Source organism: Accipiter gentilis, chromosome 1 (genome assembly GCF_929443795.1).
Source record: "Accipiter gentilis chromosome 1, bAccGen1.1, whole genome shotgun sequence".
Lineage (NCBI taxonomy): Eukaryota > Metazoa > Chordata > Aves > Accipitriformes > Accipitridae > Astur > Astur gentilis.
The window spans coordinates 9,728,850-9,745,655 of record NC_064880.1 but is presented as its reverse complement, the minus strand read 5'-3'; the positions used below and the strand labels follow the sequence as shown (position 1 = coordinate 9,745,655).

Below are 16,806 nucleotides of genomic sequence, written 5' to 3'. Positions count from 1 at the left end.
CACAACCACATTGCTGTCTGCTGTTTCCACAATTTCCTTGTTGTGACCCAGGAAAGAAATGAACCCTCACTTCCCAGGTATCACAAGCAGGGCCTGGTATCAGGCTGGTGCCATTTTCTAGCACTTTTGGCAAACAGAGGTGAGGAATCTTGTTCATGGCAGATAAGCTTCTGAAGAGCCCTGGAAAAACCCTTGGACTGAAGAAGAGATATTTTTTGAGAGACACAAGAAATTCTCAGCCCTTTGATGATACCAGTCAATCACCACAGTGGTCATTAAATAGAGAATGTAAGTGGAGACTTAAGTGCTCAGCTATTTTTTATGGCCTCCAAACACCATCCAACCAGCACATTCTCACCCCTTTTTTCTGCAAGATTTCCCAGTTGCTAGCTGGCCTGTTGTGCACTGTCAGGGATCGCAAGCCACTGAAGTAATTTTAGAAGTGGGATGTGACATATTTGTTGGGCAAAAGAGTCATTTGCCACCATCTTTCCCTTTTAAATGGCATTCATAAAGCCATGCAGACAGGAGAGTCTGGTAAGACACTGATTTGGATCCATGTCCCAGAAGTGGTCAGAAAAGTAGAGGGGACATTTAGCTATAGAATATAGGTTTACGAAGTACACGCACCACATTGTATGTATTCAGCCCTGGTGCATCAAAGCCAGGAGACAAACCATTGCGATCAAATGGATAAAAGTTAAAGAGCTGCCCATTTTGGGTCTCCAGTGAGATGGAGGCAGAACCCAGGTGCAGAACACATGGGAACTCCTTGTCAAAAACAACTTGGAAAACACGATCTTCCAGGTGGTGGAGTTTGATTGTCCGGTACTTTTCAGGAATCAGCTCTTCTACATGAGGCCCAAATTGCTGCATGACCAGCACCCCACCAGGTCCAACTTTGATCTCATAGAAAGTCAGATTGGAATAGGTATAGTAGCCAACATAAGGGCCTGGACTTGGAGGAGGAATCAAGCTTTTCTGTGCCTCTCTGAATGCAGTCTCCATGGCAGGAATAAGATACTCATATATCTGAGTCACAATATCTCCACCCTGTGGCCTGGGCCCTGCCATCAGCACAATGAAGCTCAGGCGGAGCTTGGGGATAAGAGAGAAGGTAGCTGAATAACCGTCGAGGTCTCCATCCTTCCTAATGACATCATATCCCAATTGCTCATTAATCTCCCAGGGTGTGCCAGTCTTGTTAGCAAAGTATTCAGTAGAGCACTTAAACAGAGGGGTCAGCATTGTCTTCACTGTGTCAGGCTCTAGGAGACGACGGTGGTAGGTGCCTAAGAAGACCATTGCCAGCTTAGCAAGGTCGGCAGCTGTGGAGTACATCTGGCCAGAAGGCCTGTACCAGCCAAGGTCATAGAGAGGGGCCGGCTGCCGGCTGCCGTAGAAACCCACAGCCATCTGGGAGCGGATCGGTGGCGTGATGTCAAAGCCAGTGTCCTCCATGCCCAAGCGGTCCAGGATGTTCTCTGAGATCCAGCGCTGGTATTGCCCCTCAGCTGCATGGTCAGCTAGCACGTGTGCCATCAGTGAGAAAGCCAAATTACTGTAGTGGCATCTGAAAAGGAAGAGCAATATATCTGGATCAGCCTTACCTCAGTGATGGAATGTGGGTATGACTACGCCAAAACAGTTGCTAGGTCTTTCTTCTCTGGGGAAAATTCTCATTTTATCAGATGACATGCTAAAGGAAAGGAGGGTGAAGGAGGGACAGAGAAAAACTTAATGTTGTTGCCTTGATGTGTTGTTATGTCAAGAAAGAGAAATTTCTTACTGGAGCATCAGCAGAGTTATTTAACCACTATGTACCAAAAGAGAGCTGGACATGGAAAATGAAAAAACCCTCACTTTTATGCAAAAACCTATATATTTGCATATCCTGATTTACTGTTTATAATTGTTCACCAAAGAATATATGGATTCTTTTTAAGAGCAGAATTGCGAGTTACAGGTGCTTACCTTAAAGGTCTCAAAATTCCAGGTAAGCCTCTTTGGAGATTTAACATGGTATAATCACTTAAGCACCTAAGCTACCTTAAGATGGTAAAAGCACTTAAAAATCTACAAAGCAGCATCCAGCAATGTGGAGTCATTAAAGACAACTGAGTGCTTCAGTCTTTAATATCCATAAAGTGATTTAAGTCTTTAGACTTGAATGAAGTTTAATGACATGAAGACATGAATGGGTAATTTTTTTCAAACACGTTCAAAATTCATGATGTCTTCAACATTCCTTGTTTTTTCTTTTTCACTTGTATGAAGCCACACACCTCACTGAGGCCTATTTAGATCATAAATTTGGTACCACTTCAAGAACTTCCAGCTCATCGAGCTGAATAAAAGCATGATGAGTATATACATTTCAACCCCAAGAATGCATACATTCTGGATTTAAAATTTTATATCTGAAATGGAGCTGAATTTCAACATACCCAGAAAAATATGTTAAAATTTCTATATCAATGAAAGGGAATTTATTTTAGGAAGAAGGATCTGTTTGCTGTGAAGTGTATCTGGGAACAGGGAGACAGAGTTAAAACTATCAACATGTCAAGTAATAAGGGGTTGACAGACTATGAGTGGATGTCCTTATGTATCTTAATTGTAAGCATAATATGAATACCAAAGAAGATGATGATATTAAGGTCTTAAAATCCTTTATGGAACATCTATTGTAACAACCTATATGACATGGGACAGAACTAATACAAGGTTGCCATGATCGAGCCATTGAATTCTCTAAGCGTGCAGACTTCAAGTCATGGTGAATCCGCAGCAACGCTAGGCAAATTATTTCAGAATGTAATTTTTTTCCCTAAAAATTTTGCAGATTTAGAAAGTTTTTCCCTGTTAGTCTGAATCCTTTCGCTCACCTGCTGTCTGTTGGACCTTGTTCATATTTCTGAGTGTTTGCAACTCAGGTAACAGACTTTTAACAGGCTACATAAATTGTAACAAACATTAATAGAACTTACAGAAAATGTAGAAACATGCAAATATCTACAGACATAGCATGATTTTAAGTGAAATCCATGATGGTTTAAACCATTTAAATTAACATGCCTTTCCACTTTTGAAAATCTGCATCTTTCACAATTTAAGGCTCATTGGACCTAACTATAGCAGTTTAATTTGCCTTATCTAGGGTTCTCACTTAGACACTATACACATTAAAAAAGCCCCTGGCACCTCCAACAGACACTCTTTCCAGCCTAAGACAGGTATTTGGGCTGATGGCTGAAGCTCCCTTTAGGAATGGCTGCCTTTTATCCATTGGCCATAGAGACTGCAAGGTGGGGTTATTATCAGTGGAGAACACAAACCCAGACCAAAAGCTCGTAAGTGAATATATGTGACCTGGTTCCAGGATCAGCAACCAAGACATCATCTTTCAGGAGAGCTAGAGCATCTTGTGTATTGCCCTTCCACAGCAGGCTGGTAGATCGCAGCCTCCTGGGCAGACCTGTACCATGAAGAAAAGAAGTTAACAGTTTGAGACAAATCATGGTCCAGGAAACTTTGAGTCTGGTAAAGAGTGAGCAAAAGGCAAGATTCAATGGCAAGATGGAAACAAGGATGCACACATGTGCTTTATACATATAGCAAATGTGCTGCAAGGACCTGTTCGTGCGGGACTGCAGGACACAGTATTCAAGTCTTGGACAATTGAATCTGGGTAACGGAACTCCTACCCCAGCACCAACTCTGGGTTTCTACATTTCAGTAAAAATGCTTTGATGAATGATTAAAAATACCCTGTATCCCCAAGTTTATTTTGGAAGAGAAGGGCATATTGGGTGTTGAGGAAATCCCTGTCCGTATTTCCATGTGACTTTATTCCCTTGACTACAAAGGTGTGTAGCAGCCCCTTTAAACATATTTTTGTTCTTTACAACTTGCTACAGAGGGCTTCAACTTTCTGAACCATTCCAGGCTTGGCCTAAAGTATTTTTAGCTTTTATTTTTTTCAGCTTTAGTAACATTTATTCAGGGTTTCTGAATGTAGGAGAAATGAAGTTCTTTTCACTTTTAATTTCACAACAGTGAACATGGATTCCCTAAAAACTTTTGGCCAGGACTTTTTAAAATGCCACAACTCCTTTGCATAGGATCTACAGCTCACCAAGTCCAGAACTTGGATTACCTCTGGAATGAAATCTGCATTGCAGTTTACAGCTGACTTTGATTTAGAGGTTGGGAGGAAATCGGGAAGGGTACATGACAGAAAAATGACTTGCAATAGTCTACTCAGTGAGCATGTGTTTAATCATGGCAGAGCTGAATGAGGCCCTATTCTTTTGTAGCAGCACCACCAGCTTTTCTCAATTGACTTGACCTTGGGATTTGAACTGGAATGAGAACACTTTTTCTGCTTCTGGTCCATGGTTATTTGTGCAGCTGAATGACCAGATAAGAGATGCACTGAGCACCTTCAAGTACACAATGGGGTCCTTCATTTCCTACTTGCCACAATGGCAGCGAAGAAAATGTTGCATCACTCGGAGAGTTCAACCAGTGCGATGACAACAGTGCAATGTCTCTCTTGAGGTTCATTAGAAATGATAAACCAGACAATATGTGAACATAACAGAAAATCCACAGTCATTGATTTATACCTCATGCGCTGCTAATTGATGTGACAAGCATGCTGTTAATAATTTACAATAGCATCTCATACTGTCATTCATAGATATTTGAAAATCATAGTGTTAACAAGCTGGAGCTTCCCTCTAGCAATGTACTCATCAAGTGCTGAGGAGAAAAATCTTTGGAGTTACTTTTGTAGTGTGCAATATAGAAAAGTCCAGATAATGAGGATATATTATAGATCAGTTTGCACTGGAAGAATTTAGATGAAAACCACTTTACAATATGTCATGCAGTTGGCTTTGATCTTGATGCATAACCTATTCCTTTTTGGTTTTTGACAGACAGGAAACGTAACATGTGACCTCAACATTCATTTGATTTTCAGTTGCGATTTTGAAACTGTGCTTTTCCTTCTACTAAATTGTCAGGGTCCAAGCTGGTTGGTGTGCCCTGCTGGTGTGGTCTGGGAAATTTGGGCCACATTCTTAAAAAAAAAAAAAAAAAAGACATAGGAATGTAAAAGAAGCTAAGAAGGAGCACAAATCCAGTACAGTGATGGAAGCAATGGAATGGCTGCACATTACAAGCAATGCTATGACCAGGTACATTTTTGACATATGCTTCCTCCAAGTAATTCTAGGGCATACCTCACACCTCACTAGGTGACAGGAAACTGCAGCAGGACTGGGAGATGTAGCTCCAGCACAGACTGCTCCTGCAAGGAGCAGCAACACCAGCTTCAGGTGCTCCTGAGGGTCAGAGGGGAACAGGCAGAGTTGATGTCCATGAGGACATCATCAGGCTGGGTAGAGCAAGACCTTGTCTGCAGGGAGAGGGGCTGTGCAGCATTGTGCACACATCTTTCTTTCTGACTCCTGCTGCCACTGGCCACTTTGGGTTGGTTGGTTGTTTCTAGATTTCAGTTACATCATTCCTTTTGGGGGATCATTTTTCTTGATATTGGCTTGCTTCAGATGATGCTGTACCCTGTCCTGAGGTACTGCAATTTGCCTATAAGCTATTTTGATCTTAGGTCCTAATTTTAGGGCATTTACTCCAACCTGGAATAATGCAGGTGCTATAGAGTTTAATCAAAATGCTACATGAGGTATCAGTACAGTCTCTTTGGCCATTAAATCTGGAATCTCTGAGTCAAGTATTAGCATCTTTATTTCTGAGAAAGGTTAAAGCTCTCCTGAGTCCTGTGAGCTCCTTCTACCTTAATGTAAGAGTTTCCCAATTATGAAGGTAACAGTAGATTAATAGTCTTCTGACAGCAAGTACAAAGCTATTAATAGCTCAGGAATCCCAGATCAGGAGCCACACTGACAGCTAAATTTAGCTAAGTGCTCAAGGTCTATCTGTTCAAAGCAAAGAGGTTTGGTGCCACTTTGACCCTCAACTCTGCATCTCAGAAAAATGAGAGCACTCTTGGCTGAAGTACAAAAACCTGTTATCAATTGGAACCTGATTTCAGGTCATGCTACTGTGTTAAAAGAAATATATATTCACCTTGCACAGGAAAAAACAATTCCCCACCCCACAGTGCAGCTTGGGCCCCTTCCTAGCAGGTGGCCTGGACAAGAGTTTCCTCTTAGCGCTTCATGAAGCTGCTGACGGCTTGCCGCCAAGGGTCCTGCCTGACCTCTGGGAAGTGCAAGGGTGCAGGGTCCATACTGGGAAATGGCCTCAACAGCAACCTTTTCTATCCCTGGCGTATGGTCTGTTCTCTCTGTGGTCTCTTTCAAGTGGCATAATGGTGGGCAGAGGGCAAGCAGGTAGCAGTGTTGTCTCACCTGAGAGCTGGCTGGCCATTCTGCGCAAGGTAACAGGTGATGGCTTAAGTGGCATTGAGCCTTTTTCCAAAAAAATCAGCCCATCTGCTGTGTATCTCTGTTCTGATTCCTTGAGCCTTCCCAGAGGATTCTTAATAACAAAGTTCTGGGCATAACGTTCCAATGGGTCATCAAGAGACGTGACTTTTCCTTCCTCCCACATCTTGTACAGCATAATGGTGGGAAAGATCTTGGAGACACTGGCAATTCTGTCAAGGAACAAACATTTATAGAAATTAAGCATTAAGAAAACCACGAATCAAGAGGATTGATGGTCAGTACATGAGATTCCCCAACTGACCCACTGCCTGTAGCTTTACATGCAACACCTTTGCTAATTCAGAACAGAATGGCTAAAATGCAGGTAAGAAGCTTGAATATCTTTAACTCTGGTCTTTATGGACTGCAACATAACATTCAGTAGTATCTCCCCAATAGTGCAGTGGGCTACAGAACTTTTTCTGTTCACTTAATATTCATAAGATGACATATTTTGTAAATTGTTGCTTAGTAAGTACCTTAAGTTGCAAGTAGTTTATTGGAATTTTACAGTTAAAATGCCATAAAATTTTACATTTCATATTCAGTGTTGATACTTGGGTGGCTTCAGAACAGAGTCAAATTTACAAAAGGTCTCCTGGAATAGGACTCCGGTTATATTTTGTTGGTTTTTGGCAACAGGGCCATGATTAAGAGGGATGGCTGGGGTCATCTGTATTGTGCTGCTCGAGGTAAAATTCTTGGACTGGTGCAAGGTGGCCTAGAGTGAAAGCATTTGCCAAGAATGTTTTCATTAATCAGAAATGAAAGTCAGAGGTTCAAAGATGATCAGATATTGTCGTAGTTCCAACCATAAACAATATCAACTGGTAAGAAATCTTTTTCAGGGGAGTCTCTGTGGTGCAATTGGTTAGTGAGTTTGGCTGTTAACTGAAAGGTTGGTGGTTCAAGCCCAACCACGGACGCATTCCCCTTTCCTTGCCAATGGCGGGGGGGGGTTGGAACTAGATGACCTTTAAGGTCCCTTCCAGCCCAAACCATTCTATGATTCTGGAAGAAATGAGGTCATCTGTGCAGGGATTTTACCATGATACACAGGGGGGGGGGGGGAAATGGTAGTCACAGCTGCTGAAACTTTCCAAAATTGTTTATGCTGAGGACAACATTTGATAGCCCAGATGTTTTATATATAGTACAGCTATAAATCACTGAGAACAGAACTTTAAAGGAAGTGAACACTTCCTTTTTATTTGTTTTTGGTTTTTTAGGAGACATTCCTATGTAAGGAGTAGTATGTTTTCAGGTTCTTCAGGATGGTCACTGCTATTCCAATTTAAAAGATTGTCAGATGAAATAAAAAAATAAATAAATCCAAAGTAAACAACTCAATAACCCACAAGCATATGAAAATTTACAGACTAGCTGAAGCATTGTCTCACAAAGTTTCAGTGTAACCCAGAAGTGGTTTCTGCAGTAGACCCAAGCCAGTAGAAGATGTGTCATCTGTCTTACCTGTAAATAGTGTACTCATTGGGCACCACTGAGGAAGGGTCCGAACCATTCTTCTTTCCGAAGTTGCCTGTCCAGAGCACAGTGTCGTTGTAGATGACAATGGCAGACATGGCAGGGAGACCAGAGCTATGAATCTTTTGACGCAGCATCATATCTACCTGGAGAATGATGGGAAATTATGAATTTCCAAATGAAGAGTTTTGTAATGCATCTAGTCTGTAACAGGTGGTAGAAGATGCAGACCATCAGCCCTCCTTACTTCCATGCACTCGAGAGTGATTTTTTCAAATGTGTTTTGGCAAAGGAAAATATTTTAACCTGTTCCTTTGAATTGCTTACGCTGAATTATCCAGTATCTATCTTTCAGTCTATATATCCACCATGTAGAAGAATGTGGTGCTTATCTTTCTAATACCTATGATGCTTATATGATTAAAAACAAATGCTAAAACCCAAGAATAGTAATTTCTTCCTTTTTAAATTGTACTGTGCACATCTGTTATTTGCACTATTATTTTAGGTTCAAAGATATATGAGAAAAAGATCCAGACTTTTCAAATATCCCATGACACTTTTCATGCCATGAAACATGCTAGAGTTATGACTCCTGTTTAAACAGCAATCTGAGAAACTGCACTGTGCAACTAGAGGGCTGTGATTGCTCTTTGCTCCCTCTTGTGCTAGGATTGTGTAGACCTAATGTCCTGGTTTCAGCTGGGATAGAGTTAATTGTCTTCCTAGTTGCTAGTATAGTGCTATGTTTTTGAGTTCGATATGAGAAGAATGTTGATAACACACTGATGTTTTCAGTTGTTGCTAAGTAATGGTTAGTCTAAAGTCAAGGATTTTTGAGCTTGTCATGCCCAGCCAGCAGGAAGGCTGGAGAGACACAGGAGGTTGGGAGGGGACACAGACAGGACAGCTGACCCAAAGCGGCCAACGGGGTATTCCATACCATGTGATGTCACATCTAGTATATAAACTGGGGGGGTGGGGGCGGGGGGCTCACCACTCGGGGATTAACTGGGCGTCAGTTGGCGGGTGGTGAGCAATTGCATTGTGCATCACTTGTATATTCTAATCCTTTTATTACTACTATTGTCATTTTATTATTGTTATCATTATCACTATTAGTTTCTTATTTTCTGTTCTATTAAACTGTTCTTATCTCAACCCACAAGTTTTACTTTTTTTTTTTCTGATTCTCTCCCCCTTCCCACTGGGTGGGGGCGGAGTGAGTGAGAGGCTGCATGGTGCTTAGTTGCTGGCTGGGGTTAAACGACGACACCTATCAGCCAGCTGTGCACCACCCACCTCTTGCAAGCAGAATGCATTGGTCTTGCTCTTTTATGATTTTTTCAAAGCTATGTCATCATCATGTCCTTTGCACAGGAAGTTTACGACATAAGAAATGGCTTTCCAAGACCAGCATCTGAGACAAGAAAGGCCAACATGAGTCATGTCCTCAGGACCTCTTCACTGGATGGACTGGTGATGTTCACTGACAGCCAGCAGTGGAAACATCCAAACACCCAACTTGTGCCAAATCCTTCTGTAAAGGTTCTTTGCCCTCCCCTCCCCATGTGCCTGTGGCCCATCAAGTATGGTTAGGTACATCAGCACCTCCAGAAAACAGACTTGGTCTTATGTCAGCAAGCATGGTCCTCCTTAGACTTTTCTCAGTCTGGCATGTAGACCTGCCTGGACCTGCAAAAAGTTGACAAAAATACGTGATGCTTTTCTAGACTTGAGTGTCATTGAATCCAATACTTAGTGTTTGGATTTGGCCACTAGCAAGACTATTCTGAGGAAAATGTAGGCCTTTCTGATAAGCAAAAGTATTTACCCTTAGAAGAGAAACGTTTCTTTAAGCCTCATGCATGACTGATTATCACTCTCCTGTTTCAAGCTGCCATGGGCTAGGAAAAAGTCTTCCCCTGTATGCATCTGGTCCCTGGCCTGGCACAGGATGGTAGTTTGTCTCAGGTAATGCAGGATCTTTAGTGTGGGTTTGAGTGTCCACAGACTTAGGCAGAACCTGAGGGCATCTGAAGATACACTTTTGAGGTGCTAGTGCCTAAGCCCCCTTCAAATACCTATGTCTTCCTATGCATCTAGTGTTCAGGTTCTCTGTGCCTTATTCCATGTGCAAAGTAAGAATAGTTTCACTAGCCTACTTTGAAGAAGTGCTTGGATACTTCATTTCTGAGGAGCATAAAGAGGAGAGGTTAGATGACAGCTGGACACCCAATGTTCTGCACATTCCCCCACCTCTCTGACTAATCCTAATTGAATAATAAAATGCTTCTCTATAGTAACCCTAGAGACAGTGGCAGAGACTTCATAAATGTGAATGTCAAGTGATAGCAATTGAAATTCTGCCCAGGTAAAGTGATGTGCATGCTGGAAAACAACCCTAACTTCACAAAACATACTCACAGATGGACAGTGAGCTGGTCATTAACACTCTGAAACAAGATCTTGGGGCTATGATGGATGCTCCTATGTAAACATTTTCTCAGTGCCTCATGGCAGAAAAAAAGTTAAATCAAATATGAGGGATTATTAGAGAAATAACATAAAAAAAAACAGAAAACACCATTTTATCACTGTATACATCCCTGATCCACTTGCACCTTGAATACTGTATACAGTACTGATTTCCCACATCTACACAAGAGCATGCTAGAGCTGGAAAAGAGTCAAAGAAGGTTAAAAAGAATGCTCAGAGCTGTGGGACACCTTCTGTTATGACTAACTAAGCTATTCATGAGAAAGATACAAATGAGACAGTATATTATATGATAAGGGTCTACAAAATCAGGAGTGTCCTGTCAGAGCATGGCTGTCCTTATGGTCCCTACAGTCAAGGCAACACTGCAGTATTTTCTCATTGCAAATAGAACCTACCAGAATTTCAGACAGTGCTAAAATTTCAGAGAGAGTATATCATACTGAGGAAAAGCATGTCTCTCTTTCATTCAGATGCAGGTCCCCTCTTCCTTTTCCCCTTCCCCTCCATTCCTTTCCTTGAAGTTACCTACAAGTAACTTTTTAATTTTTAAATGGTGGCATGGGGAAAGCCAGCAGGGGGAAAGCCAGCAGATCAATAAAATAAGGAATTGACAGTTACTGATTAATAGGAACTAGTTACATGAGTCACCTACTTTCCAGGACATGAGGGCTGCCTAAGAGCAAACAAGATGCCAAAAGCCATCATTTTGTGCTGATGTATGCTCACCAGACCTTCTGATGGACAAGTAATAATGTTTCTTCATCATGGCTTACCCTTTGGATAAGATAACTGCCTATTGACCTGTTCTGCTGTATGTACAGTGAGAGTTTTATATACCCGTTTCTAGATTCACATGTTCTCCACCTCCTTGATTCCCCACCTCCTTCCCCAGAGATGCTCAGGGGCAAAATACATATTCTCCCCTCTACACTTTCAGAAAAGTAGTCATGACCGCTGTCTCCCTCTGTTCCTCTCTCCTCACAGACCTTCTCCAACGCGTCCTTCAGAATGGGGATTGGGTGGTCCAGCTGTACTGGTTCAGGATAGCGGGGGCACATCTGCACAGCTTCTGATCTCACTTCCCTCACAGATGGACCTGGAAAACATTTCAGTGATAGCATATTTGACTTCAATAGACACACTAACAAGCTTTAACCTCATCCAGAAGTCAGCACTAGCTTTCTTGCTTGTGTTTTCCAAAGCTGAAGGAAACTTCTGGATAGGAAAGAGACAATCTTGAATTGTTTCTAACTCACATAAACAGGACTTGAAGAGGGCACTGTGCTCTGTTATTGCTTATTCTAACATGGGATGGACACAGGATGGGCAGGACCTGCAATAGGCTTCAACTGACTGCAACCTGGAAGAGTAAGGAACTGGGAGTACAGAAGACTCTGTAGGGTACCTGACAGTGGGTTTATACTCCGTGAAAGTGCCCTGCCCATGTCTCGGAGAAAGTCTGAGTTTGGATTCAGGAGCACAGAGTTGTCCCATGCATATTGTAACCTCAGAAAATGGATGTAGAAGTGATTCGTGAGTGCCACCTGAAATCTTAACACTGTAACAACAGTTGATAGGCTGCATACCTAGTATATTAGCTGTCTTCTGAATTAGCAGTATCCTGCATATGCCAGAGACATATCTTAAATTTTTGTGGCAGGCAAAGATCTTTAAACTCAGTAAGAGATAGGAACTCTCTTACTTGGAGGCACTATTTTCCCAGTTGATCCCAAGGTGTTCATAAACACAGCTCTTCTGCTCTGTAAGCTGTAAACACAATACTTAATTATCTTTTTGCTTACCAACTGAGCATAAGACATTAGAAATAAAGATGAGAATAGGAATGGCACTATGAAAACTTTGAGATGAATGGTGATGGATACACAAGAGCCTACAGGCAGCCTCTGATACTCTGTGGTAAAAATGTAGGGTCTGAAATCTTTTCAGACATTGGTCTATGAAGTACCTCTGGCACCTTCGCTGTGGATTTTATGTCACCTTTGGGCTCTGATCCAGTTACACTGCATCTCTGCACAGACAGTGCCTTCAGTCTATGTGTTAAGTTTTCTATAATTAACATAAAGGAATTCTAGTGTTAACTGGGGGCTTGAGCCAGTTCAAAGATCTAGGATTAGGGGAATGGAAGAAAGCCCATAAGCTAAAGCACATAGTAAGGTGTAAACCAAAACCCATTCTAAACTGCAGTGACTTTTATGACAGGATGCTAAAGAAAAAGGTAGAAAATGTAAAATAAAATACCTCCTTGGTATATCAATTAACACAGGTTAGTGCCAGAAGTAATGGATCTTCTCTGGACACCAGCAGTGTTACATGGTACTCCATCAACCTAATGTTCATCTCCTCTGTGTCCTTGCACCAGCTAGGAGGAGGCAAATTTGTGTGCTGTTTGGGGAAATGCTCTTTGGGGAAAAATGTCCACACAGGCAGAGAGGTGTTTATTGGTCTCACAAATTTCTGTGCCAACCTATGACCAAACTTAAAGGTAACTACTCACTGGGCTCCACCTTGGGGAGGCTGTACTGCCACAGAAAGCATCCTGTCATTGCAACAGACAACAGGAAGAAGAAGATGGCCAACACATGAATCCACTTCACCTCCATAACAATGAGCTTGAGGAGGCTTCGGCTGCTGGATGCCTGCTGTAAACAGAAAAGATCTGATCTCAGAGAGAGAGAAACTGCCTTTCATGCATATCAGCTAGGCAAAAAAGGTACACTACACCAGAGAATAAAGCTACTGCAGGGACATGGACTAATTCCAATACTATTGTGGCACCAGAGCTGGGCATACCAGCCCACATTGAAATAACTGGAACCAGAGACGACTTCTTGTCTTCCAATGAGGTTTGTAAGACGTTACTCTCCTTACCTTGTTGGCCTTGTTGGTTCTTGTGGAAGAACACCATCTACTCTTTTTGCCTTTTCCCCTGTCTGCAGGTGAACCTCATCAGCCCAGGCTAGCAGGATTCTCTGTTACAGCTCTCATTTCCTCCCTTCTCAACCATCATGACTTATTCCTGGATATCTTTCCAACCTCTTTTTTTCCAGAGTCCAGCATCTGTTCATGGCAGCCACCAGTCAGATCATCTGAGCAGATCCAGCTTTTATAGATGAATGATGGAATTTTTTTTACCCTTCCATTTTGTGCATGTAATTCCCATTATATTGTGTACCATCTGTAAGCCTGGCATTTACAGATGCCATGTTTTGGAAAACTGGCTAATATTTTGGGTTTGTGCAGCTCTCACAACACTGGAGACCATCCAGGTTGGTGATACTACCATATAAATGTTGAAGAAAAACAAGGAATGGATGATAAATGATTAGGTGCCTAAGCATGAGCTGTGCTCTTTCACTGACTATAGGAGGTCAATAGGGTGCTTTCAAAAGTTTGGCAATTAATGTTATAAAACATATGGCCTACCATTTGCATCCAATATGGTCCACATTCCAAAGCTGTTTCAGATTGTCTGGACTCACATGTAGAATAGACAGACTAAAATACTCCTTTTAGATTTCCACATGGCGCCTTTTTTCTTTTTTGAGATACAGGAAAGGTCATGCAAAAGCTTCTGCAAGTCAACTGAGCCTTGTCACTCACAACTAGGGAACCTGTAGAGCCACTTCCAGATTCGCACATGGTTCTGTGGCTCTGTAAGGATCCAAGTGGGGAATCTAGCCCCTGTTGAAACTCTTGGTTGAAATTCTACTTTCTGTACAGTAACAGAAATACGTCACAATTATTTCTGAGGCCCTTTAGCCTATTCAGGCATCCCCACATAAATTTCTGAAGGCAGCTCACTTCAGGTTATTCCATAACATGATTTAAAATTCAAGAATGGCTTAAGACCACACAGGTGCCTGGAGACCCACTCAGACCTAAGCCTGCCAGAGCACACATGCAGTCCATACTCCAGCCTAAGTGACATGTGTTCCTAAATAGGGGAAAGCCATTTTGACACAAAACCCAGGTTGGTTTAGATACACCAACCACATACAGTGCCTTAGTAGGCTGGAGATCATATCTATACAAGGAGAAACCTGTGTACCGAGATCTCTTTAATCACCCCCATACTGGCAGGCTTCAGTTTATGTAGAAGGATGTTGCCTAGAGCTGCAATGAGATGCTGTTTTCCTGCAGCAAGGAGTGGGATAAGGCCCTCTTTGCCCTGGAGTACTCAAAGGGTGACTTTCTTGGATTTAGTCCCATCATAATAAGATGACTTCCCCACCAACCTGACCGTTTTTCTGTCTCTTTCCTTGCTTCACTGAGAAACCCTGATTCCTGGGTCCCTAAAAGCAGGGTGAAAGGAAAAGATTTTCTGGTATGTGCCTCATCTGTTGAACTCCAGGCTCCCTAGATCACTAACCAAGGACTCAAAGATACCAACACTGAACTCCCAACCTTTAGTCCAAACTGCCCTTTACCTCTTGTGGATGATGAGTGCCCTGAATGTCTCTTTCATTAGTGGCAATGCTATGAAACTAGAGGCATGGATCTCTTTTTTATTGATGGGGCACCGAATATGCAAAAGTGTAAGGAATATTCATCACCTCGAGGAGATGCTCTACCCTCTAAGCTACCTTTCAGGAAAAACACCACTCTTTCACTGTACCTAGGAGACTGTCAGACAAACAGATAGATAGATACATACAAACAGACTCCTCACACTTCCCACTCCAGGACCTGTCTGGTCTTACCTCCCCTTCCACTGGTTTCTCCATCTCACATACATTTCTTAGTGACCATCACTGCTAACAGCATAAACACAGCAAGGCAGGGGGAGGAAGGCTACCAAGAACTTAGACACACGCAAATGAATGCAAACACATACAGGAACAAGTGCACACAGCTTCTCATGGCTAGGTTAGCTGTATGCTATGTTTGTACACCTGAGCTTCGAAAAAATTAGGTTGGGGGGGCAAAGAGATGGGGATTTCACATAGACCACCCAGGTACGCTGTCCTGCCCTGCCATGCTTATCTAGGCAGACTATCACAGACACTGTGAGCCACTCAGAGAGGCACACCGCAGCACTGGTTAGGGAGAGCCAGAAAGCGCCCCAGTCCCCTGCACGTACCATCACCAGAAGACGTCTCAGTCCCAGAGGCTGTTGTCAGGCATCCCAGTGTGTGCATACCGTAACAAACCACACCGTCTGATCTCAGCTCCAGTCAGGGGGGGAGCAGAGCACATTGCCATGCTCCTAAATGCAGTTGCGTATCATGGGCAGCTCTGCTCAGTTGCTCCGGCTGAAGTGGCCGTTTTATCTCCCGTTTTTAGTCCAGGGTTTCCCTGTCCATTTGACCCATTCAGACACCCCAGAAAGTGCTGCTGACGTCCCCTGAGCAAGGAGATTAAGCCACAGGGACAGAACAGCATTTGTGATCAGGAAAGTGCCTGAGAGATTGAATGTTAATTCTTCCTAATGCTTCTCTGCCATGTGTGTGAATCACAGCTGAAACCATGAGGGCTTCACAATCTATTTATAGCAGCTTCATCTCCTCCTGACATCTGAAGAGGAGACGATTAACTCATGAGATGGACAGCCCCTGTGTGCCTCCAGCTGGCCATCCCTGGGTGGGCTTGGGAGGGGGCAGGCTGGACTGTTTGCGGGACGGGGAGGTGGGGCAGCTTAAGCCAGGAGCTCAGGCACTCTCCGGGCTTAATCCTGAACAGCCTCCTGGAGTTCCCCCCCAGCCATAGACAAGGGAGTCATTCCCAGCTAATAGGCTCACTAGACATAAATAGAGCTGGTATTTTCTTTCCCCTTAGCTGCTGGGGACTCTGAAGGATCGTGGAAGGTTGTGATTTGCATGAGGTGAGCCTTACCTGCAGCTGTAACCCATCCATGGCTGCTCAGAAGTTTCTTCTCGCCCCCTGTGCTGCATGTCTCCACAAACAAAAGGCTCATAAAACCCTGTGATGAAGAGAAAAAAAAGTTAATGAAGGAGAAAAATGTAGTCAGAGCAAGGAGGGAAGCCCAGAGTAAAAAAGCCCAGGTCAGATAAGCGACTGGCAGGGAGGGACTGGTTTTGGATAGGGAGATGTAACCACATGAGGTAAGTCCTCAGTAACAGCTTTGCTCTCTCTACATCTGGCTTGGAAGCACCTTGTGTTTACTGCAAGGGCTGGTCCCAAGCTCTGGGACTTGCCAGGGCCCAAAGCCATCCTCACCCCACCTCCCAAACATGTGGAACTGGAGCTTCGAGACTTTCAGGGCTGACACTTTTCCATTGTGCCTGCTCTGCAGGGTCTTTCCAGCCCTCTGCCTGGCTTCTCAGCCTTGCTCCCTCTACACAGCCAACACCCTCCTTA

The 16,806-nt window shown here is 43.1% G+C and overlaps 1 protein-coding gene across 4 annotated transcripts; it reads right to left on the bottom strand.

Moving 5' to 3' along the window:
- Window positions 1–385: 385 nt before the first annotated feature.
- On the bottom strand, window positions 386–16,374 carry LACTBL1 (lactamase beta like 1). 4 transcript variants are annotated; one of them, XM_049806042.1, is made up of 7 exons: window positions 16,321–16,374; window positions 12,983–13,127; window positions 11,454–11,563; window positions 7,953–8,110; window positions 6,402–6,649; window positions 3,373–3,478; window positions 386–1,573 (listed from the first exon to the last, which is right to left on the bottom strand). In XM_049806042.1, the coding sequence occupies exons 1-7, from the start codon at window positions 16,339–16,341 to the stop codon at window positions 595–597; spliced, it is 1,767 nt and encodes a 588-aa protein (XP_049661999.1). In that variant the 5' UTR covers window positions 16,342–16,374; the 3' UTR covers window positions 386–594. The 4 variants fall into 4 exon arrangements, with proteins under 4 accessions (XP_049661999.1, XP_049662008.1, XP_049662017.1 ...); XM_049806051.1 differs by having other exon boundaries at window positions 12,983–13,124; window positions 16,321–16,367; XM_049806060.1 differs by lacking the exon at window positions 16,321–16,374 and adding an exon at window positions 15,569–15,796.
- Window positions 16,375–16,806: the final 432 nt, after the last annotated feature.